This window comes from Electrophorus electricus, chromosome 13, assembly GCF_041902795.1.
Source record: "Electrophorus electricus isolate QZ-2024a chromosome 13, ASM4190279v1, whole genome shotgun sequence".
NCBI classification, from domain to species: domain Eukaryota; kingdom Metazoa; phylum Chordata; class Actinopteri; order Gymnotiformes; family Gymnotidae; genus Electrophorus; species Electrophorus electricus.
Genome location: NC_137509.1, coordinates 10,392,584 through 10,415,204, shown reverse-complemented (window position 1 = coordinate 10,415,204; position 22,621 = coordinate 10,392,584). Strand labels below are relative to the sequence as shown.

Below are 22,621 nucleotides of genomic sequence, written 5' to 3'. Positions count from 1 at the left end.
ATCTTTCGTCTTCTGCAGACAATCAATAATTGTCCTTTTGGTTTCGTTTGAGCCCTATGTACAGATTGTGTTGTACTGCAGCAATGTTAAGTTGTTGTTTTTGTATTTAACTTGTATTCAGAGGGTTCATGTTAAGAGAGTTAAATGTGCTTATGTTTTTTATTTAACTGAAGTAATTGAAACACTGATCTTGCACCATTTGACCACGAAATCAGAATTCTTTGGTCATGAGCTAAGAGGTTTTATATTCTTCTTCCCTTAGTCTTACCTCTTGCACTCACACAGAGAGGCACACAAAGTTTCTGTCCTTTTGCCCCCTTCATTACCCCCCTGACACACACACACACACACACACACACACACACACACACACACACACACACAATTTTTCCTAAAGACCCCCCAGCTGTTGAGGTTAAGGGTCTTGGCTATGGTGTTCGAATGCTCTCTGCAAGCAATACATAGTTACGCTCACTAGAGAATTGGCTAATCAGAGCTGGGTCTGCATTTCCAGTCCAACTCTTGGAAACTGTGGCTATGAAGCCCATGTAGATTTTCAGCAAGCTTTCTTTTTAACCAGACATGCTGCCCTAGGACAGCAGAAGAGTCAACATATTTTACATGTTGCTGTACAGATGAATACTGGTAATTTAACTGTTTTTGCAGCAGTGTAGCACAGGAATGATAGGGCTGTATAATATAGGAAGACCAAGAGAATACTAATACTGTGATTGTATTGTTATACAACTGCAGTGGATCATATAAATGCCATGATTCATCAAAACACCCAAAGATTGCTTACCTGAAATGCCTTAGATAATTGAGGATGCTCACAGCTCACGATAAAACATTGTGATTTTATTACAGCGCTCCTTTACGTATTATAGCTTCCTGTTGTACTAGAAGGCTGTAAGGCCTATGTTTTCATGACAATCGGTGTACAATATATTGCAAAGCCTTGATTAGAAATACATTGATATGAAATGTATAAGATTGAATGAATAATTAAGGCAGTTAGGAAGTTTTACCACAAAATGTAAATATAAGTTGGGAATGTTTTTAACTTGAATACAGATTAAACAGGTCATACGTCTTCATACCTTGGAAAAAATTGGAGGTCATATTAGTTTGACCGTGCTGGAAATTCATGTGGGGAAACATGAAGAATTGTAATGACTTGAGCAACTTCCCCAAAAAAAGGAAAGGGTGGGGTGGGGTGGGGGGGGGGAAGCGCATTTAATTTTCTTGTCCTGATTTAAGTATAGAAGTTCGTCTTTATTGTCAAATCCAGCCATGGCTGACCACCCAGTGGCTTGGACCCTCTCTCAAGGTTAGTCTTTCACGAAGAATCAACTAACTATTTGTCTGTTTTTCCTCTTCCTCTCTCTGTGTCTTGATCTCCAGAGAAGCGATGCGGAATTATCTGAAGGAGCGAGGAGACCAAACTGTTCTGATCCTACATGCTAAAGTTGCACAGAAGTCATACGGCAATGAAAAAAGGTAGCGCGCACCTGTGCTATGTCAGCCGGAGGGAGGTGGCACTGGGTTTCAGCGGGGATGTTTTGTGACGTGATTTTCGACCTCTTGCTCTCCCCCCGTGCCTCCCATGTGAGACATTGGAGGAAATGAGGTTTTTCTCTGCCCACAGGGAACTTTTGAAGAGAGGGAGAAGAAGGGATGAAAGTAAGAGGAGAGGAGAGAGAGGAGCAAGGGAGGGGAGGAGGAAGAAAGGAAACATTTTTTTTGGGGGGGGGGGGGGGGTGTATCAGGGTTTTGCAAAGATTGATCAGGGAGGAGCCGAGGCCATGTATGGGGAACTTGTGCCGTGGTTACATCCTGGCTGGCTTCTGTTAGCTGGAAATACTTTCCCCCTTATGCTTGCACCACAAGTGTCGCACTGTTAATCCAAAACTCACAGCCAGACGTAGGAAGCAGCTGAGTAGGGGAGAGAGCAGAAAGGAGACAGACCAAACTGTTAAAACCTCCTCGTAATATTAGCTGTGAAATGTTACCTGGTTCCATACAGAGGTGCTGACAGACATTGAAGAGCTAGTGAAGGCCACTGAATGTGTGGATGGGTTGGCATGACTGCATTTATATATTGTTCCTTTCCTTCTGTAACCTTTTAACCTGAAGTCTGTGTTAAAGTGCAAGATAGGAAGAAGTGAGCATGTGTCTGTATGTCTCTGTGTAGGTGTGTTGGTTTGTGGCGTGTCTGTGTGTGCGCATGTTTGTGGTGTGTCGCTGTGCATGTCTGTGTGTATGAGATCAGTGAGTATCAAATATTGAAGTTCTGATGTGTAATTCAGTCCTTTTGTCTTTTCTAAATGGAACGTTTCTTCAAACAAATGAAAAGTGTTTTCCAGTCGGTTCAGCAAGACCCCAGACACAGCTAGCTACTCCCTCTCCTCACACTGGCCTGGCCTTTCAGAAGCATTTTGCTAGTAGGATGTGAAACCAGACACCAACAGCATGCTAAAACAGCATAGAAGTCGATTCGTTTCCTTTTTTTTTCCCTTTTCTAAAATGTGTTCAAATAAACTCATCTGTCGTGACGCAGACATTGTTATGACTCATTAATGATTTGTTTGCTTCTTCTCTCGTTTGTATGTATGAGCAGGGTTTCAGACTGACTGCGTTTACTTGGACTATCTCTGCATTGTCTCTTCACCCCCCCCCCCTCTTTTTTAGATAATTTTTTCCCCTGTAACTCTGTACTGTTTACAAAGTGCTGAAGTGGTGTCATTAGGAGGCTGACACCAGAGTCCACACACACTTCCAGTCAAGGGACAGAACTGCACATGTGACATAGAACTACACTACCGTCTAAATTGTAACTTTAGACTACCAATTTCTGTGTGTTGAAGGTTTCTTTTCTTCATCTCAAGGTGTTTGTGTATATTCTTGATTGGTCAGTGTAGGATCTCTATTGATGCTATTCGATGGCTGAATGATTCATAATAGAATAGTTGTGTTTTGGAAGATCTTGAGTTTCATTATGGCATATTGTGTTTTGTCAGTGTGAGCCACTGAACTTATTAAAAGTATCAGAGTGTATGCTGCCATCTACTGGACATTTGAAACAAATGGAACTGTTTTGAGTCACCCACACCAGCGTGTTTATGGTCAGGAGTTTTAAGTGATGAACATTATGCACTTTTTAAGTGCCTTTTTTCCCCTGTAGTTCACCCGTGCGTGCGTGTGTGTGTGCGTGTGTGTGTGCGTGTGTGTGTGCGCGTGTGTGTGCGCGTGTGTGTGCGCGTGTGTGTGCGCGTGTGTGTGCGCGTGTGCGCGCGCGTGTGCGTGTGTGCGTGCGTGTGTGTGTGTGTGTGTGTGTGTGTAGATTCTTTTGCCCTCCCCCGTGTGTTTATCTGATGGGCTGTGGTTGGAAGAAGAAGAGAGAACAGATGGAGAGAGATGGCTGCTCAGAGCAGGAGTCCCAGCCATGCGCCTTCATTGGCATTGGAAACAGTGACCAAGAGATGCAGCAACTCAATCTAGAGGGCAAGGTACAACACACACACGCTAATGTGACTAACGTAACAGAAGCTTGGATAAAAGGCCAAATGTCAGGCTTAAAAATGGCTTCTGCTACTGTGATAGCTGACATGTTTTCTTCAACATCTAACTGAATGTTTGAGGGGTGGGGGGAACCAGCAAATATGTAGGTAACCAATAGATCAGTCCTTATACAAACATGTCCTTTAAAGCTTGAGCTTGTTTTTATGGTGACTGCCTAATAAGATAAGATCACCACTGGCATGTTTCTTTGAAAAGTTTACTGTTACAGTTACATCTAGAATTGTATTATAAATGTTTCTGTGATTTATCTTGTTTTGTTGACATGTCATTTCTCTCAAGTCTTTATTTTAATTTGCATGTGTTATGTAACGTCTTATCGGGTCTAAACAGCATTTTCGAGGATTTAAAAAGGCTCACGCAACTGTGTGCTCATGGTGCACTCTCTTAATCGTTTAAAATACCATCCAGCCAAGACTATGTGATTTCCACAAGTCTCGGCCTGCAGATTAACGATCAACTTTAACCATTTGCTTAGCCCCTCCTGGGGGGGAGGCTTCCACGGCTCCTGGGCAAACGCATACCCAGCAGCACACGTAGTGACTTGAAGCCAGTAGTTGAGCCGGGAGTAGGAGGTCTAAAGCTCTTGTCTCCTCCATTTCTCATCACCTTCTGACCACACCACCTCCACACTACAACAATTTTAGAGAAAGATTTTCATTGATTAAGGAATTAAAGCACATTGGAAGACAAAGAAAAGAGCCCCCTCCAGAACTCTATACAGCTGCATTTAACATATTATCAATCTCAGGACAATAAATGCCTCACACACATTCTTGACACACTGACAACCCTGGGGCTCAAACCATTCATGGATTCTTTGGCCTATTGGCTGATAGTAGAACAGATAACATGTAGTAGAAGTGATGTTGCCTTCAACATGCTTGGACTGCACAGACTGTGTAATGAGCAGTAGCCCTCTGAATAAAGCTACGGTGTATTCGTATATATTTGTGTATTAGTAGATAATACTATACATCAACACATAACCATGTCCTGTCCCTCCACAGAACTACTGCACGGCCAAAACTTTGTACATATCGGACTCAGACAAGCGCAAGCACTTCATGCTGTCGGTACGCATGCTGTACGGAAACAGCGCCAACATCGGAGTCTTCCTGAGCAAGCGCATCAAGGTCATCTCCAAGCCCTCCAAAAAGAAGCAGTCCCTCAAGAACGCTGACCGTGAGTGCTCAAAGCCTGCCTGGCATGACATGCCTGCGGCAACCTGCAGCTGTTGCCAGAAGCTTTGAGACGGGCACAGATGTTGGTTTTCACAAAGTTTGCTGGTTCATTTTTTTTTGGTGTCAATATGCATTAACTCTACATTGTTGTGAAGAGTGATCAGATGAATTGAAATTAATTGCAAAGTCATTCTTTGCTATGAAATTTCTTAATCACAAAATACTCATTTCAACTGCATTTCAGTCCTGCCATAAAATTACCTGCTAACATCATTTCAGTGATCTTCTCGTTAGCTCAGGAGAAAGTGTTAATGAGGACAAGGCAGCTGATATCACCCTGTCATGCAGATTGAATTAGAAGAGCAGACTTGCTTTAAGAGGTGGGTGGTGCTTGAAATCATTGCCACCTTCTGTTAACCATGGTCACCTCCCAAGGAAACGTGTGCAGTCATCATTGCTTTGCATCAAAAGGGCTTCACAGGAAAGGACATTGCTGCTTGTAAGATAAAATATAGGTGCTATCAGATCATCAGCAACTTCAAGGAGAGAGGGTCAGTTGCTGGAAAGAAGGATTCAGGGCGATTCAAGCCCAACAAGGGCCAGGACCGTCTCCTAAAGGATTCGGCTATGGGGTTGGGTCAGCACCAGTGCAGAGCTTGCTCAGGACTGGCAGCAGGCAGTGCATCTGCACACACAGCAAGACAAAGGCTTCTGGAGGATGGCCTGGTGTCAAGAAGGTCAGCAAATAAGCCGCTTCTCTCCAAGAACAACATCAAGGACAGACTGTCATTCTGCAGGAAGTACAGGGATTGGATTGCAGAGGACTGGGGTAGTTATTTTCTCTGATGAAGCCCCCTTCAGACTGTTTGGGACATTTGGACAAACGATTGTCCGTAGAGGAAAAGGTGAGCGTTACCATGAGTCCTGTGTCATGGCAGTGGTAGCTCAGTGGTTAAGGCACATGACTTGTAATCAGAAGGTTGCTGGTTCCACTGCCAAGTTGCCACTGTGGGGCCCCTGAGTAACACCCTTAACCCTCAATTACTCAAGTTGTACGCAGTCATAATTGTAAGTCGCTTTGGATAAATGTGTCAGCTAAATGCCATAAATGTAAAATGTAAATGTGTCATGCCAACAGTAAAGCATATGGAGACTGTTCATGTGTGGGCTTGCTTATCATCCAATGGAGTGGGCTCTCACAGGGTGAACTGCAGACATCTTGAAAAAGAAGGGTCACACTGCATAAACTTGATGTATTTTTCAAGAAAAATTAAACCTTTAGATGAAATACTATATATAAGTGCGTGCGTGCGTGTGTGCGTGTGTGCGTGTGCGTGTGCGTGTGTGCGTGTGTGTGTGTGCGTGTGTGCGTGCGTGTGTGTACGTGCGTGTGTGTACTTCAGTATACCATAGAAACATCTGACAAAGATCTAAAAACAGAGAAGAAGCAAACTTTGTGAAAACCAAAATATGTGGCAGCCTCAGAATTTTACATGGATGATCTGTCTTATCTATGTTTAAAAGAGCAGTACAAGAGTAGAATATTTAATAGAGTAAATTTGAGAGTAAACTGTACATGTAGCAAGTTGATAAGACACCACTAGGGGGAGCCATATGCAAGTTTAACTCCAGCGCTTCCTTGTTTAACAAGATCTGAGTGGTGGTTTGAGCTGTGTTTTTTCTTCATCTAATATAACTCCACTTTAAAGTAGGTATTCTCCCTCTCAAATATGCAGTTAATATTTTATGAAGTTTAGAAATGTCAAGCTAATCTTTTATGACTTCCTTGCTTCTCTCTCTCTCTCTCTCTCGCTCACTTTCTTTCTTTTTTCCTCCCTCTCTGTGTGTCTCTCTCTCTCTTTGGGTGTGTGTAGTATGTATAGCGTCAGGAACTAAAGTGGCACTGTTTAACAGACTGCGCTCCCAGACGGTCAGTACACGCTACCTACACGTGGAGGGAGGGAACTTTCATGCCAGCTCGCAACAGTGGGGGGCCTTCTATATTCACCTCTGTAAGTCTCGTTCTCTCTGCCTCTCTGTTACTGTCTCTCTCACACACACACACACACACACACACACACACACACACTCATTCTCTCGCTCTCTCTCTCTCTCTATCTCTATCTCTATCTCTCTGTTTCTCTGTCTGTCTCTCTCTCAAACTCGGGTGCACGCGCACAAAAGTCTCCAGAAAGAACAGCATACAGACATAAGGCATAAATTCTACACAAGTATGGCTGCTCATATCTAGTCATTAGTTGGAGCCAAGAGCAAAAGCTCATGCATACAAAGTCACTCAAAAATATGGGCCTCTATGTATAATTTGTTTAGCAGCTAGTAGACCAATTCCAGCACACAAACACACCTTCATCATACAGACAGACTCAGCCACACAGATACACACAGGACCATAAACATCTTAATCATACAGCTGGCACATACAGAGGAACACTGATTCCCTGCTGTGTGTGTTTGTGTGTGTGTGTGTGTACAGTGGATGATGAGGAGTCTGAGGGAGAAGAGTTCACTGTGCGGGATGGTTACATTCATTATGGCCAAACGGTCAAACTTGTCTGCTCAGTCACAGGAATGGCCTTGCCTCGACTGGTATGAACTGGGTCTCTTATCCCTCTTGTTTCTCTATCTATCCATGCATCTGTCTACCCCTAGAATAGGAGATAAAGGACCCCGGAAAACGCCAAAACAAACTCCTGTAATATTAATATCATGGACATTTCTATAACTATAGGCCTATTATATTTCTTGCTCTCTATATCTCTTTGCGGGGATCTCTTAATTGCTGTATTTGGTCTGCCTTCCGTGTGTGTTTCTGTGTGTGCGCACGCACATGCACCCATCCGCCACACATTCCTTTGTGCGTGTATTCCCTTACAGATCATCCGTAAGGTAGACAAACAGACTGCCTTGCTGGATGCAGATGACCCCGTGTCTCAGCTGCATAAGTGTGCCTTCTACCTAAAAGACACGGAGAGGATGTACCTGTGCCTTTCCCAAGAGAGGATCATCCAATTTCAAGTGAGAACACACACACACATACACAGGAGCAAAATCTGAAGTCATTTTAATACAGGATAACAGTTTCTAGCTCATTCATTATTTTTTAAATCAGCCATGATTTCCATGGTTGTCCCTCTCCAGACACCTGTATGCATCATCATCTGTTTCAATGAATAGGATTTTAGAGCAGAAACTTTAGCATGTGCGCTTGTGTTTGTGTGCGTGCGTGTGCATTTGTGTGTGCGTGTATACACTGTTCCTCAGGCCACTCCATGCCCAAAGGAACCAAATAAAGAGATGATCAACGATGGCGCCTCTTGGACCATCATCAGCACAGATAAAGCAGAATACACCTTCTATGAGGGAATGGGTCCTGTCCACTCCTCTGTCACACCTGTGCCTGTGGTTGAGAGCTTACAGGTACACACACACACACACACACACACACACACACAGCTGGAACAAAGCCTTTATTCTCTGTAACCACATCATTAGTTGTAGCAAAAGGCCCAAGGTAATATTTATAAATGAAAGAAATCACACACACATGCACTCTCACAGGAACTAATGCATCCTCACTCCCTCTCTGTATGTGTGTGTATGTGTGTGCGTGTGCATGCATGCTTCTGTATGCATGCAGCTCAATGGTGGAGGAGATGTAGCAATGCTGGAATTAACGGGGCAGAACTTTGCTCCAAACCTACGCGTTTGGTTTGGGGATGTGGAAGCTGAGACTATGTACAGGTAGGATTTTCTTTTTTTATGGAAGTCCTCGTACACTCACATGCACACATGCTTGCATGCTCGCACACACACAATGAATTGATGAGGGAGCTCAAGTTCCCAATATATAAACCCATGACCTCACAGAGGCATATGAAAGACAAAAGGTGCTAAAGCACCTAAAACATGTTGAGTTCAGTTGTGTATGAAGCGGTAGAACAGTGATGTGCACCGTCACTGAGAAGTACTGCATTAACTGCTCACCCAGCTCTTCCTGTTAACCAGCATGTTAACCAGCATGCTGCTTGTCCTGCAGGTGTGGCGAGAGCATGCTCTGCGTGGTCCCGGACATTTCGGCGTTCCGCGAGGGCTGGCGATGGGTGCGGCAGCCTGTGCAGGTACCCGTGACGCTGGTGCGCAACGATGGCATTATCTACTCCACCACGCTGACGTTCACGTACACGCCAGAGCCCGGCCCGCGGCCACACTGCAGCGCCGCGGGAGCCATCCTGAGGACGGGCGCTGCTAGCCTGCTGGCAGGCACCGCAGGGGGCGGGACTGGCGACGGGTCCGCGTACGTGGGCGGGGGCGGGCCCAACCCCGTCACGCCCTCGTCTTCCAACGTCACGGCCGCCGTGGTGTCCTAACGGCCACGGGAGCACTTGAGGACCCGCGACAAACCGCTGCCGCCGCCAATGACCGTACATGTACGTTTCAAAAGGAAAGTGCTGCATATTGATTTTGAAAACCGAGAACCTTCAGTAAAGAGAAGACGAAAGCGTGGAATACAGAGATTGAAATGACTGGGGGTAGCAGGGGGTGGAGTGGGGGATATATGGAGGTGTCTGGGGAGGTTCCCCCCACTCTCCCATGAGGCACACGCCTGTGTGGGGCTCGTGATGGACTGAGCCAAAAAGACACTGAGCGCCCGTACCAAGGAGATTGGATCACGGCAGTGAAGCACCTGACACACACCAAAACACGTTTCAAGACAGTACCCAGTACCCTGCCAATCCCCCCCCCACCCTATTTTTTAATTTTGACCTTTTTCTCTCTGTCCTAGTTTGTACGTTTGTGTTTAAAGAGTGAGGTGCCTGTGCAGAGGAATGGACTCATGAAAGGAGGGTTGTGGTCAAATTGTAAGAGGAAGAAATAGTTCTTATGGACCAATGTTATAGTTATGTTATAGACATATAGTTCTTATGGACCAATGTTATTGTATAAGCTTTAGTAATGGTACATTTTCTCCATATCTCTTTGTTTTTGTTTTGTTTTAATGAAAACATATAGTACACTTTTGTTACCAAATAGATTCTGTTCCTACTTTTCCTACTCTGAGGATTTACACTTTTTATTGTTACTTTATTTTATTTTGTTTTTATTTTTTAGGGTTTGGGGCATGGCAGGGTATTACGGTCCCTACGTGGCTTCTGTATATTGCTTCTTTCATTTCTATACGTATATTCTATATACGTAATGATATTCTTTTCACCTGTTTGCTTGGACTTAATTTTTTATACTCCTCAATTTTTAAAAAGGGACTTTTTTTCCTTTCTTTTTTTAATCTAAAGTTGTTTTCAATTTGCTTTGGGAAGCAACTCAGAGGGTCTATTTTTCTTATTGATTTTTTCTAAGTCTTTGAAAAGAAAAAAAGCTTTAAGTATTTCCTCTTCCTTGCCTGCAATACGGAGTGAATATGCTTCCTTTCAGAATTTTCAGTAATGTGCGTGTTGGCATGAGAGGAGGATCAGCGACATCTCTCTGCCTTCAGAACAATGAAACCAGAAACCATCACTCGCAATACAGAGGCCTATCTAAGGTTTGGAGCCCATGCGTCTGCTTGGTGAATCTAAGCAGTAGCCATAGAGTAGTGTACATTTCCAGCACACTCCGAGTGTGTGTCACTTGTCCATGATCTGACACGGCCCTCTTACTTCTGTGTGTCATAAGTGTCTGGATTGGACAGATCATTTAAAAAATTTGTTTCCTTCAGGTTTTGAAATTTTCTAAAACGTTTTTAAATCCCTTTTGCGTCTTCCTACACTTTAATTTCAGTTCTCAGAATGTTGACTTTTTGTTTCAAAGCATTTTTCTTATGTAAGTCCTGTCCTTCCATTAGACGTGGCCTTACCGGATCGGCATAGTTAGAGTGGAGTTCACACCTCACCGCTGTGGCCTGTGAACTGGAAGCAGCTCGGTCCCATCCCCCAACACAGCTGTTTAACATTCAGGCTTGACGTCCTTAACCTCTGTATGTTGTCAAACTTTAGATGATCAAAACATTTTGCTTTCATTCGAACGTACCCAAAGATCTTGTGATGCGTAGTTGTTTCTGTAATTGTTGAAGTGTGTCTTGGCAGCTGTGGCCTCTTGTACACCAAAAGTAGACAGCTTTACTACACCAGTTATTGATTTGTTTCTTGTGGCCTTGTTAACCCAGTAATGTATATCAAGGTTGTTAATGACAGTTAAGAGTAACTAACAAATCAATCTGCTCTAGGAGTTTTGTATAACATTTTGTCTTTCCATTGTACAGTAATTTAACTTGTGAGGACCATCACAATACTACCTTTTGTTAAAATCTTTTTTGTTTCATTGCACCTGCATCTAAGTCTCGTAGCCTAGTAACTTCCTGTGGTGTTTTGTGTCCAAGCAGTTTGATGTGTGATGTCCACATCTGTTACTTTCTTTCATTGTCCTCTTAGAAAGCGGACAAGAGACTAGAGAAGTGTCCAGTGGAAGTCAGTACCCTGCAGCTATGTGTTTAGTCTTTCAAAGATATATGCATACAGCAATATTGTGTAGGTGAAGTGGTGCGTCTTGGTATGTGGGAATAACCACTGGGAATAACCACTGGGAATAACCAATTTCACCAGCCTGATCCACTTCTGTGGCTTTGATGATTAGCACACTCACCTTGAGACCAATTCCCTTTCCTTTGCACTCATTATATCACCTTAGAAAAATGAGCATTTTTTTTAAACATTCAGTCTAACTCTAACTTTAACTTTAATTACACTGGCCAAATAGGATGCAAGAACCAGGAGTCAGTAGAAAACCTTAATGTAACTCCAGCTGCTCTATTCACATAGTTTGTAAACAAATGAATTAAAAATCCACTCATTGGGCATCTAAGGAATTATTTAACAGAATCGATGTATATGTAATGTTAAGACAGCATAAACAAATGGTTTTCTTTAGTCATCAAGTTTAGGTGGAGTTTACAGTCTTCCTTACTATACAGAGCTCTTGGTAATGGTAGTAAATGTAGTGAACAACTAAACAAGGCAATATTTTTTTAAGAATAAGTGTCATTTATGGGCAGAACTGTAATTTGAATATCCAAAGTAATAACATTTAGTACCCCCAGGGAGTTTATTTTGCCTTTTGAAGCTCCATTTAGGAATTGTCCTAAGTACCATCACGCTAGGGTTTGCAACGGCTGTGACAGTACTAAACAATAGCAGCAGCAAGGTAACTGCACGTAAGCCCTTGGAACAAAAAACATATGAATAATTTCCATTTTTTGTGTAATCTTATTTCCATTTTTTATTTTGTACATTATAAAATTACTTTATAATGCTAAATATGATTTATTTAGACTTGCCTTACTTCAGTCATGTAGTCATTTAAAAATAAAACTTGCAATAATGCTTTATATTATTGTTTTTATTTTGTAGAATGCTGAAAAACATTCGAACATTTAAATGATCTTGTATGGTTCTTTGGTTGCAAGGGCTCACGTGCGAACCATCCACAGTATTTACATTTACCATGTTACATGTCAAATTCAGCGTTTATCCTACATGATGGTGGAGATGTTTGGACTATTCTTGACTGGATCCGGAAATGGGCTTTTAAAAAATATATCTCTGTCCTAAATCTTTAGCATTTTGTTGGCTACTGATGTAAAAGTTGGCTTTAATGCGTAATAATTTAAAAATATTGATGAAACTGTCTCCCTGTTTAATGTGCTGTCAGCATTGACTAAATTAAGTGCTTTAAGGCCAGGTTGCCTTCATGTGGAAAAATTGTACCCCCCTCCAAGTATATGATTTTTTTTTTCCTTGGGAAATTATCATTTTAATTTTTTTGCCATTTACTCTCTTTGTTCTATAGTGTTTGAAAGCTTTCCGAACTGTTCAGCCTGTGTAAAATGCTGTTTCGTAGTCCCATCTTATGACATGATGCAGTGGCTCAACTCTGCTTTTGTTTTATGTTGAATCACATTGGTTGTTTGAAACCATGTGACAAGATTCATTGTATTGTTTTCCAAACAAGCCTATGTGACAATCCTAGCTGGGTTTTACTGTTTACATTGACTTCTCCTTTTTATGTTTTTGGTGTAGAGCTTTAGAATGAAGGACTTGACTAGAACAATTTCAACTTTTAAAACTGACCTAGGTCAATTGTAATTACATTGATTGCAAGACTGAATAACACATGATTTGACAAAACACACACAATATATTTGTCATATCCAGTCAGTAACGTCTTGGTATATCTCAGAGTTCAGGTGTGTAGAATATGTATGGACATTACATTCTTTAGCTGGAGGCATGTACCGTAGCAGCCATCAGATGTTACAGATGTTTCTCACCCGTAATTCCATATTCACAGTAAGAACTCTGACCGAACATGAAATCACCATTTACATTTCTGTTCTCTGTTTCTATATAACTGTTTTCACTTCCAATGGTTACATGTTCATGTGTCAGCCGGTTTCTTTGTCTCTTCCAAAAGCAGCTGTTTTTATGAGCTCTGATCAATGTGTGTGAGTGTGAGTGTGTGTGTGTGTGTGTGTGTGCGCGCGTGCGCGTGTGTTCTCTAATATGCCAAATGACTTTTTACCTTTTCGTGCACTGCTTAAAAAGTGTGGCACCAGAGGCAGCTTTTACATTTTTTTCATTGTGTTAGAACAGAGGTTGAAAAAGCAAATTTAGCTTCTTTGTGGCAGAAAACCTTACAAATTCAAGACTAGACAAAGTGCTACAGAAAATACAAAGCTGTCTCTCTCTTTTTCTCTCTCTCTCATCTCTCTTTCTCTTTCTCTCTCTCTTCCTATTGGCTGCACCTATTTCTGCTTCATTAGTTTGTGGTTTTTCTCTGTGATGCGTTGCACTTACTCAGTCTTCTTGTCTCATGTACTTGGAGAGAATCTACATTCGTCTTGTTACGTTGCTTACATACAGCCCTCTTCTCTCTTTCTCTCTGTCTTATTTTCTATCAGTGTATTGTTCTAGTGATAAGAAGAGGTATGGTAGTGGTATCAGCCCTGACAGTAGGATCCTGTGCCGTCTGTGATATTTTAGCAATAACGTGAACCAAGGGGACAGTTTTATATATAACATTAGTTTGTTTCTGTTGTCTGTTTTGTACATATTGCACCTGCTCAGTTCCATATGTCATTAAAAGGAAAAAAAACTTGCAATATTGGCATAAAAATCAAGAAATAAAAATGTGAGAAATTCTGAGATGTGATTTTTTTTTTCTTTTTTCTTACTCATGAAAATTCAATGGAAACATTTTTCAGTGGTAAACAGTCTTCTGTAGTTCACTGCCATCTTTAGACCTTTATCATACTAAAAGACATGGTTGGCTGTTTGTTTAGATTAGCGTTTTTTAAGCTTGCTAGTCACTCAGGATTGTTAAGATACGTGGCTGTTATTCCTACCAAGGCAGTGACGAATGGGTAATGTCATTGGTGCCTTGTCAAAATGCTGAAGTTGTAATCCTACTCTTCACATCCTCTCCACCATGGCTGTTAAAAGCTTTATTTCTCTCCCTTTGATTACTGTAATGCAAAGGAAAGTATTATATGCACGTGCACATTTCAGTAAGATGAGCGCAGACTCTCAGAGGCGTTTCCATTAAGCCGCTCAAATATATTCATGGGTTGTGTTTGTATATATCAAAGCATCCAGTTCAGTCGCTTAAAAGCTTTATTTAATCCTTTGTATTTCTGAAGGTGGCCATTTCACTTGTTATAACATACTGTTGATAAGTATGGCAAAATGCTATGCTATAGGTGATGTGTTAAATGAGTGTCTTTTCCACCTCACTGGTTGCTAATAAATGTGCAAAATTTGTTAAAAGGCTTCATATGACTTTCTCAGCATAAACAAGTGTACGAATTAAAATGGCTCCACACTCAAGCTACCTCTAACATATACCTATAACCTATTGTTTACAAAAATTGCTTTTCTGTTTCATGCTTTGAAATGGTGTTTCCTGGGAGTCCATGTTTCTAGACCTAAACAGGAATATTCTATATGGTCCATCATACCAGAGAGAAGGCTGAAGATTATTCAAGTCTTTATTAGGTTAATGTTTATTCACGATCAAGCACAGATACATGAGTAATTATGCTGTCTTAAGATATATAGTAACACAGTATATTTTGAATTGGCTATATAAATGTTGAGAATCAGTAAACAATGAAAATATATTGAGATTTTCCAGCGTGCCACAGGTACTAGGAGGAGAAGGGGCCAGGTGTGAGCAACAGGCCTTGGTTAGGTGCTTTGATGTTGCTGACAGGTGTGAAAAGTCTCATATAAAGATAAGGAGCACCTGTATGTCAAATAAAAGGTACAAGCTGTACAGTTTGAAGAACACAGTGTTTGGATAAAGAAGTGACTGTGTACCTTTTGGGAGGGAAAATGGTTGACACTACATTGACATACAAGATCTGCAAAGAGTGTCAGAAATGAAATACACCAAAATGTATTTACACATTTCTACATATTTATGTGGCAATGACAATAAATTGTAGCCATCTGAGGAAAAAAAAAAAAAATCTGAAAAACTGCCCAGAGGATAAGTAAATGATATGTGGCTAAGATAATGTACACATCTTCCGCCTGAGGTCTGGGTTGTTCGCTCGGCTTGATCCTGGAGGCCTGGACACGTTTCTGCTATGCTGGAGGTCTGTAAAGTCTCTGAAAGCCCTAGCTGTGCATGTTCTCAAAACATCTGGACAACCTCAGTCGTTTACAGTCTCTGTGTGCCACAGAAAGAGAGCAGTAAGCCAGTGCAGGGAGGGTTTAGAGAGACATTACAGTTTTTATTTTTGCCCACAGTCCCCTTTTCTTCTGTGAATTTTCAAGACTGAATCACATAGTTTGATTGTATATAGAAAAATCTAGGTAGTTCTTGCCAAACTTGGGAATTTCAAACTGTGGATACCATTTTGTATCCTCTATATTCAATATGTGTATGACTAAAATACTGATTTGTACTTATTTTATATATTTGTTAACTTTCAAAAATGTTATTGCTCCAGTACAGGATTTTAGGCTACCTATGATTTCATACAACAGAACCACAGTAAAGAAACTGCTCAAAGGAATATCATATAAGATTATCTGTGGCATTAAGGATCTTTGAAAATATTTTATATAAAGTATGACACTAGTTAACACTGCTTGTGTCATTCTAAAGTCTCTCACCTAGGTGCTTCCAAAACTATTACCATATACTGAGGCAGAAACAATCCAGAGTTGATTATTTTGTCTTTGGTAATGAAACCTAAAAAAAATTAAGAAAGAAATTTAATGGAGAAAATGTTGCCCTATAACCCCCCCTTAAAGAATAGGCTCTTTAATAAACAGTTCTTGCCAAGAGATTGTAGGTGGGCCAGACCACTGGAAAGAGACAGACAGGGCCAGAGCTAGTCCATAAATTCTACCTTACATAAGCCCAAGCATGAGCCAGTGTGCTAATGCAGACTGGAGTCCCTGTCAAGCCTTCCACTGGAATGCTCTGTATGATGCACGTGTTTATTCAGTTAAGACATGTACCCAAAATTACATCAGACTGCAGTCCTTCAATGTTCCTGTCCGGCAGCACATGATTATTCATGTGGGTCTCGAATGTCACAGGCTGAATAGTGATATTGCATGTTTCTACTGATTTCTCAGTCAGTGATATCTACATTCAATGTCCAAACTGACTGAAGTCTACTGTAGAGCTGTATGGATTGAATGTTATAGACTGTATTGCACTGAAGAGGGCTTCCTTAATGTTGACTACCCTTCATGGGCAGAAGGTCGCCAGTGAACTTCGTCCTTTCCCTCTTGTAACCCTACGCCTGTGCGGACCCGCGGACGCTGGAGTATGTGAGTCGGGTCAGTGTCCCACTGGAGGGTACAGTCCCACTCTCTTGCCCTGCCCCTCCTCCACAGCCCATACCTGTAAGCACACCAGCCGTGACCCCAAAGCGCCCACCGGCCCTGGCCTCACTGTCCAGGCCACATGCGCGGCAGGTGAAGGTGGCCAGCATTCCCTGGCGGAAGCGCTTGTTCATGAAACAGTAGATGATAGGGTTCACGCACGCCGACGTGTATGACAGCAGGTGAATGAACGAGATGGGTGCGCCCGACAGCAGTCGGTTGGCTGAGTTCTTGTCAAATGCCCGCCAGGCGTTCACAGCGAACACAGGCGTCCAGCAGAGGAAGAAGAGGACCACTATGACGAGGAGCATGCGGATGACGCGCTTCTTGGCCACCAGATTGGCTGTGGGGCTGCTGCTGCACACGCGGTTCAGCTTGGGTTTGGCCTCGCTGGAGCTCCCTCCTGCCAGGGCCTGGTGCGGCGACGGGGGTTCCAATCGCTTCCTCTTGGAGGGCTGGAGGTAACAGCCATCGCTGTCACTGGGCTTTAGACTTCCAGTGCTGCTCTCACGCTCTGGGAAATGCAGCCAATAGGAATGTCCGAACATACAGGAAAACATGATTATCACAGCAATTTAAACTTTAACATTTTAAATCTGGTTGCTAAATCTGGAAGAAATCCATCCACATTCAAATCTACATATTTCTTTCTGGTATTTCTTGAAGAATATGTATGCATGACAAATAAACCTCTGTTTGACTTCCTGTTAGCGATTTCAAACTTGATTCCTCTGTAGAGCTCGACAGAGATGAGACCGTATGCCGTCATTATCACAATTCCCGGCACCAAGAAGAGGATCAATAACAGGAACACATACCTGACAAAAAGAAAAAGCTGCAAAGCTAAGCAGATCAATACTTTCCAGCACTTTCTGCCCTGTAACGTGCCTAATGTGGCTACCACGCCGACGGTATGCGAGCTAATAGTCACCTCAGACGTTTTAGTTAATGTTCCATTCACATGTGCCAAATGATCATTTCCTCATTATCAACTGAAGCCTTGCATAGCTGTTGGGAGCTGTAGGGGACCTTACCACGACTGCTGGATGATGTCGCTGGGCCAGTGGAGGCGGCACATGTTGCCTGTGCTGTTGTTGGTGCGGCGGTACGGTACCAGGGTGTTGAAGATGGGATAGGGTAGCATGAGCAGGAAGGACAGTAGCCAAGTGGCAGTGATCACCTTGGCTGCATGGGACTTGGTCTGCCAGGTGCGTGACGTTAGAGGATTGCAGATAGCACTGTAACGCTCCAGGGAAATGGCAACCAGGTTGAAGGTGGATACGCTCACCGAGATACCTGTGTGTGTGTGTGTGTGTGTGTGTGTGCGCATGTGTAAACAAATAAAATCAGTAAATTCAATCTGCTTTATCGGGAATTTACATTGCATTATGTTAATGTTAATCAGCATAGTTATCACACTGCAAAGAAAAACTATATTTCAGCAGAGGACAGAGAATTTCTATCAAGTGTAAACATTGGAATGCTGTTGCTACACCCAGTAAGCTCAGCGACTGAGAGTACCAGCAAAAGAGTGTCTTGGTTCTTAGCTAGAAGGCTTGAACTAAAGAACTGGCAGTCCTAAGGAAACGCCTTGCCGTTCAGCACTAATGGAGCAACTTGTTTTATAGCTTGTCACAAGATATACTAACTGCATGATGTTAAGCTAAAGGCACACTTCTTTGTTATTTTAATGACTGCTGGTTTCACATTTTAGGATGTTCAGGCACTGATCCAAAAACCCACTCCTGTGAATGTTGACTAGTACGACCTGTTCTCTGTCCATGTTCCAAACCATCATAGTGAGGGCTGGTAAACCCAGGGGGTTAAATCACTAGGTGACATGGTGAACAGAATGGCAGAAGCATGCTGATGGATATGAGGATTTGTGACAGCACCATTGTCTTACCGCCTTGCTCAACTAGCTACAAACTATGAACGATTGTCACTAACAAAACTGAAAGCAAGCATATTATTCATTATCAGTGATTATATAACAGTGCTCATCTTCAGATATCGAGTGCAGCTCATTACCTATAGCTTCAAATACATTTAAAAAGATTTTGCAGTTGTGTAATTGCTAAGCATTATTACATTTGTAAATGTCTGACAGAGATTGCTAAATTGCTGATCAGTAATAAAATGGTTAGGTTTCTTTATACACATTAAGACAAAGATGACAGTTTTTTTCAATTGCATACACACATTTAAAGAAATGGTATTTCTAAATAGATTATGCTCCAACATGTCAAACACATTTTTCACAACTGTAGACACACTTTGAGGAAAATGAAAGGCTGTCTTGAAATCCATTGCACTATGCAAAATCAATGTCAAATCAAAAATTCAGACACATGAATTACTACAGCCAACAATTTTCCACAGTGACAAACTGACAACATATCAGTTACAATAGATATGCTCTTATCTTCGGTTGGTGCATACTGTAGAGTACAGACAATGAATAGTGTTTGTATGGTTATTTGATTAATTATTTATACTTATTTGCTTGTGGGGCATGAAGAATGGTCACCCATTAATGAGGACTGTGGTCACAGAGGCAAGATTGCTGGGATGAAACTTCAGTTGGGGATGAGGGAATGAAGAATGTGGGATGAAAATGGTAGCAATGCAGTATTACTTAAAACGTAGAGAACAAATCCTAATACAATAAATCTAGTAGAGAATAGCTCATGTCCCTGCACCTGTTGTTTTTTATATAAGCTTGAATTACTGTATTGAAGCCACTGTGAAGATGGGCTGCACACGCTGAATTTTGACGGGTTCCACTTTACAGTAATTAGTAAAATGTATCTTCAGGTCTGTAAAAAGCTCCAGTATTCCTGCTCAGAAGTTCACTGGATGAGCAATGGCTGGCTGGCACCCAGCTCATTATTTATGAAGGGGGGACACACCCATATATAGGTAATAAAAAAACATGCATATCTGCTTTATACTGTCTTAGAATTAGCAGTCTGATTTTGCTCTTTGCAGTATATTATACATAGGCACTTTTTTTTGGGGGGGGGGGGTTGCATTCACGTCCCCTTCAAAGTTTGGAGGGGGGGGTAACATGTCCGCCCCAATTATTTTTGCTCACAGCATCCTTGAATTTATTTGAGAGTGTGATGTGTTTTCTCCAACTGTTACTTTAACCGAAATTATTTTTGTTAAAAACAATTAGTGTTGGGTGCTGTGGTGGGAAGATGGTGGAGTGACTAGTCCTCCCACCAGTTCGTGCTGCCTGCTCCTCCCCTAATCACGGACAGTTGCTGTGGATTCATGGAGGAGCACCCACAGTATAAACACTCGAGCCTTCCAGCCTCGGAGCCAGAGCTGTAACAGAGACCGTGTTACAGATAAAGAAGGTAGTGTCTAGATGGGATCAGTGCACTGTGTTAATCAGACACTTGACTCACACTAGTGTGTATGCGCTTATGTTTTTCCACAAGCTCGGTCTTTTACATCACGTCGTTACGTCCTCACGCGTGTTTGACGCGAATGCAGTCCGTGTGCCTTTAGCATACTAGTGCTACTTTTCAAACATTTAAAAACAAGGTAAACTGAACATGCTTTCTGTAACAATGTGAGACATTCCTGGCTTGTTAGCTGTTCCCTGGATTAAAAACGAAAGACACGATCTGTAGTTTAGTTTAGTTGCCAATTTTGTACGACTATCTATCTATCTATCTATCTATCTATCTATCTATCTATCTATCTATCTAGATAGATAGATAGATAGATAGATAGATAGATAGATAGATAGATAGATAGATAGATAGATAGATAGATAGATAGATAGATAGATAGATAGATAGATAGATAGATAGATAGATAGATAGATAGATAGATAGATAGATAGATAATGGGCCAGTTTTCCCCCCACATGGATTAAGCCTAGTCTTGGGTTAAACTGCAGTGACCCATAGAGAATAATCACTGGAAATACATTTCAGTCTAGATTTAGGCTTAGTCTGGATCTGGGAAATTGGGCCTTAACATTTGTCCTGGTGTAGTCTGTCATTGATTCCCAAATTTCAGAATTTTTTTTGCATGTTACATGCAAAGGGCCGGTGTGGCAGCAGGCCTTCATTCCAGGTGAGGAGGAGCACACCTGATCCCACTCTGATTCTACTTGTGCAAGATCATATCTGATCCAACTTCGCAGTACTATATCTAATTCCACTTGTGCAAGAGCCCACCTGATTCCACTTGTTTTATCAGTTGGTCTCAGTCTTCAAAAAATTGTTTAGTTGTACTAAATGTGTTTCTACTTGCTCGGAACAAAATCAGCAGCCTCTCCCTAACTTAGTACATACAACAGATGCATTCTTTAATCTTTGCTATTAAATTCTCAGAGCACATGCACATTAAAGACATACACACTTGCCTGTATACTCACCCATGAAGTAAGTGGCCACTTTACAGATGCCACTGCCAAAGACAAAATTTTCCATCAAGTTGGGAATTAGGGTAAAGGGCATGCAGAACACACAGAGCATCAGGTCGCTGACTGCCAGAGAAAGCAGGAAGAGGTTGGTAACCGTTCGCATCCGCCGGTTCCGCACCAATACGGCAATGATGAGACTGTTGCCCAGGACACTGAGGAGGAAGATGAGGCAGTAGAGGACGATGCGGACCATTTGATTTATATCTGTTAAAACAACATTTGGTTAGGACACATAGATAGTGTAATGCAGTTCCAGGTTAAACAAGTTTACATATTGTGACATATAATAATAGGCTAAAAGGCTAATTTTTTGAATGCTGCACAGTTTTCCAGATTTATCTTCCCAAGTTCAGGTCTATTCAAATTTCATGATGAACACACACACACACACACACACACACACACACACACACACACACACACACACACACACACACATATATATATATATATATATATATATATATATATATATATATATATATATATATATATATATATATATATATATATATATATATATATATCCTTATGAACATTTGTAAAAATAACATATTTGTAAAATGAACTTAGACGTGGTAATGTCAAGATGAAATTACTGATAAAATAAAACAACTGTTCGAATTGTTCGTCGAATATATTTTCCATTTGAAGGATAAATTTCCACGTTCCCTAGCAGTTCCTTATAGCGTCGCTTTCTACAATGAAAATTAAATATATGTTGCTGTCTGTTCTGGGCTTAAGTCATATAGTTTGGTGCGTCAAGTAACGGCTACGCCATGTGCATCTAAGGATCTTTTAAATCACAAATAACCTTATAATAACCATATCATATTATTTACACTAAATTCATAAACTTTATCGGCTAATGTCCACCCATTAAAGATCAGTAGATATCTGCGACTCACATTTGTGCGCATAGGAAAAAGCGCGTAATTTTGTTGATGCCTAATTGGTGTATAATGATACGCAATTTTACATTGATAATAAATGAGATGCAACACTTGTGTTTCTAAACAAGAGAAATTTGATTTTACCTTTAGGCTCCCGTGGTGTCATTGTGGTGATTGTCTCGGTCTCATTCTCGCACTCTGACATATTTTTTAAACCGAATCCACACAATATTTTGTAAATATCTGTGGTATTGAAGACCATATCATGTATTGTGAATGTTTCCATCTTGTGTCTTGCTCGATTGTCCAGATATCAAGAAAGATTATAGAACTTCCATTCTGCATCGGCTGAAAAAAATACCAACAATAGCTGACGTGCCATAATTTGGTCCAGTCTCCGTCATGTCATGGTTGGATTGCCAAATATTAATAAGGCACAATTTTCTGAAAAAAAAAAAAACAGATGCAGCAAAGGTTCGAGATTATTAAAAATGCAGAAACATGCAGATTATAGCCGATACTAAAATATATATAAGTAACGATGACTTAAAAATCGGACCACAGTACAGATATGGAAGGCGAACGCACCAAGAAGTGGAGTAA

At 41.4% G+C, this 22,621-nt stretch overlaps 2 protein-coding genes across 5 annotated transcripts in view; one reads left to right on the top strand and one right to left on the bottom strand.

Moving 5' to 3' along the window:
• Positions 1-13,978, top strand: part of rbpjb (recombination signal binding protein for immunoglobulin kappa J region b) — a 37,397-nt gene extending 23,419 nt beyond the window's left edge. Inside the window, exons 3-11 of one of the 4 annotated variants that reach the window (XM_035519694.2) lie at positions 1,405-1,500; positions 3,344-3,509; positions 4,590-4,764; positions 6,638-6,775; positions 7,258-7,370; positions 7,659-7,799; positions 8,046-8,201; positions 8,422-8,525; positions 8,821-13,978. In XM_035519694.2, the coding sequence (XP_035375587.1) occupies positions 1,405-1,500; positions 3,344-3,509; positions 4,590-4,764; positions 6,638-6,775; positions 7,258-7,370; positions 7,659-7,799; positions 8,046-8,201; positions 8,422-8,525; positions 8,821-9,151 (1,420 nt within the window). In that variant the 3' untranslated portion in view covers positions 9,152-13,978. Of the gene's footprint in view, positions 1-1,244; positions 1,331-1,404; positions 1,501-2,356; positions 3,510-4,589; positions 4,765-6,637; positions 6,776-7,257; positions 7,371-7,658; positions 7,800-8,045; positions 8,202-8,421; positions 8,526-8,820 lie in introns of those variants that run through there. The other 3 variants (XM_081694675.1, XM_081694674.1, XM_081694676.1) reach the window with 3 other exon arrangements.
• Positions 13,979-14,828: 850 nt separating this feature from the next.
• cckar (cholecystokinin A receptor) lies at positions 14,829-22,621 on the bottom strand. The gene is made up of 5 exons (XM_035519925.2): positions 22,163-22,621; positions 21,078-21,329; positions 17,713-17,974; positions 17,369-17,496; positions 14,829-17,192 (listed from the first exon to the last, which is right to left on the bottom strand). The coding sequence occupies exons 1-5, from the start codon at positions 22,302-22,304 to the stop codon at positions 16,591-16,593; spliced, it is 1,386 nt and encodes a 461-aa protein (XP_035375818.1). The 5' UTR covers positions 22,305-22,621; the 3' UTR covers positions 14,829-16,590.

What these genes read in the sequence shown, in the direction of transcription:
- cckar (XM_035519925.2), bottom strand. Translation starts at nt 22,304, where the DNA reads ATGGAAACATTCACAATACATGATATGGTCTTCAATACCACAGATATT. An exon ending in GACATCATCCAGCAGTCGTG is followed by an intron (nt 17,497 to 17,712) that starts GTAAGGTCCCCT and finishes TCTTTTTGTCAG; the next exon opens with GTATGTGTTCCTGTTATTGA. An exon ending in TAACAGGAAGTCAAACAGAG is followed by an intron (nt 17,193 to 17,368) that starts GTTTATTTGTCA and finishes TGCATTTCCCAG; the next exon opens with AGCGTGAGAGCAGCACTGGA.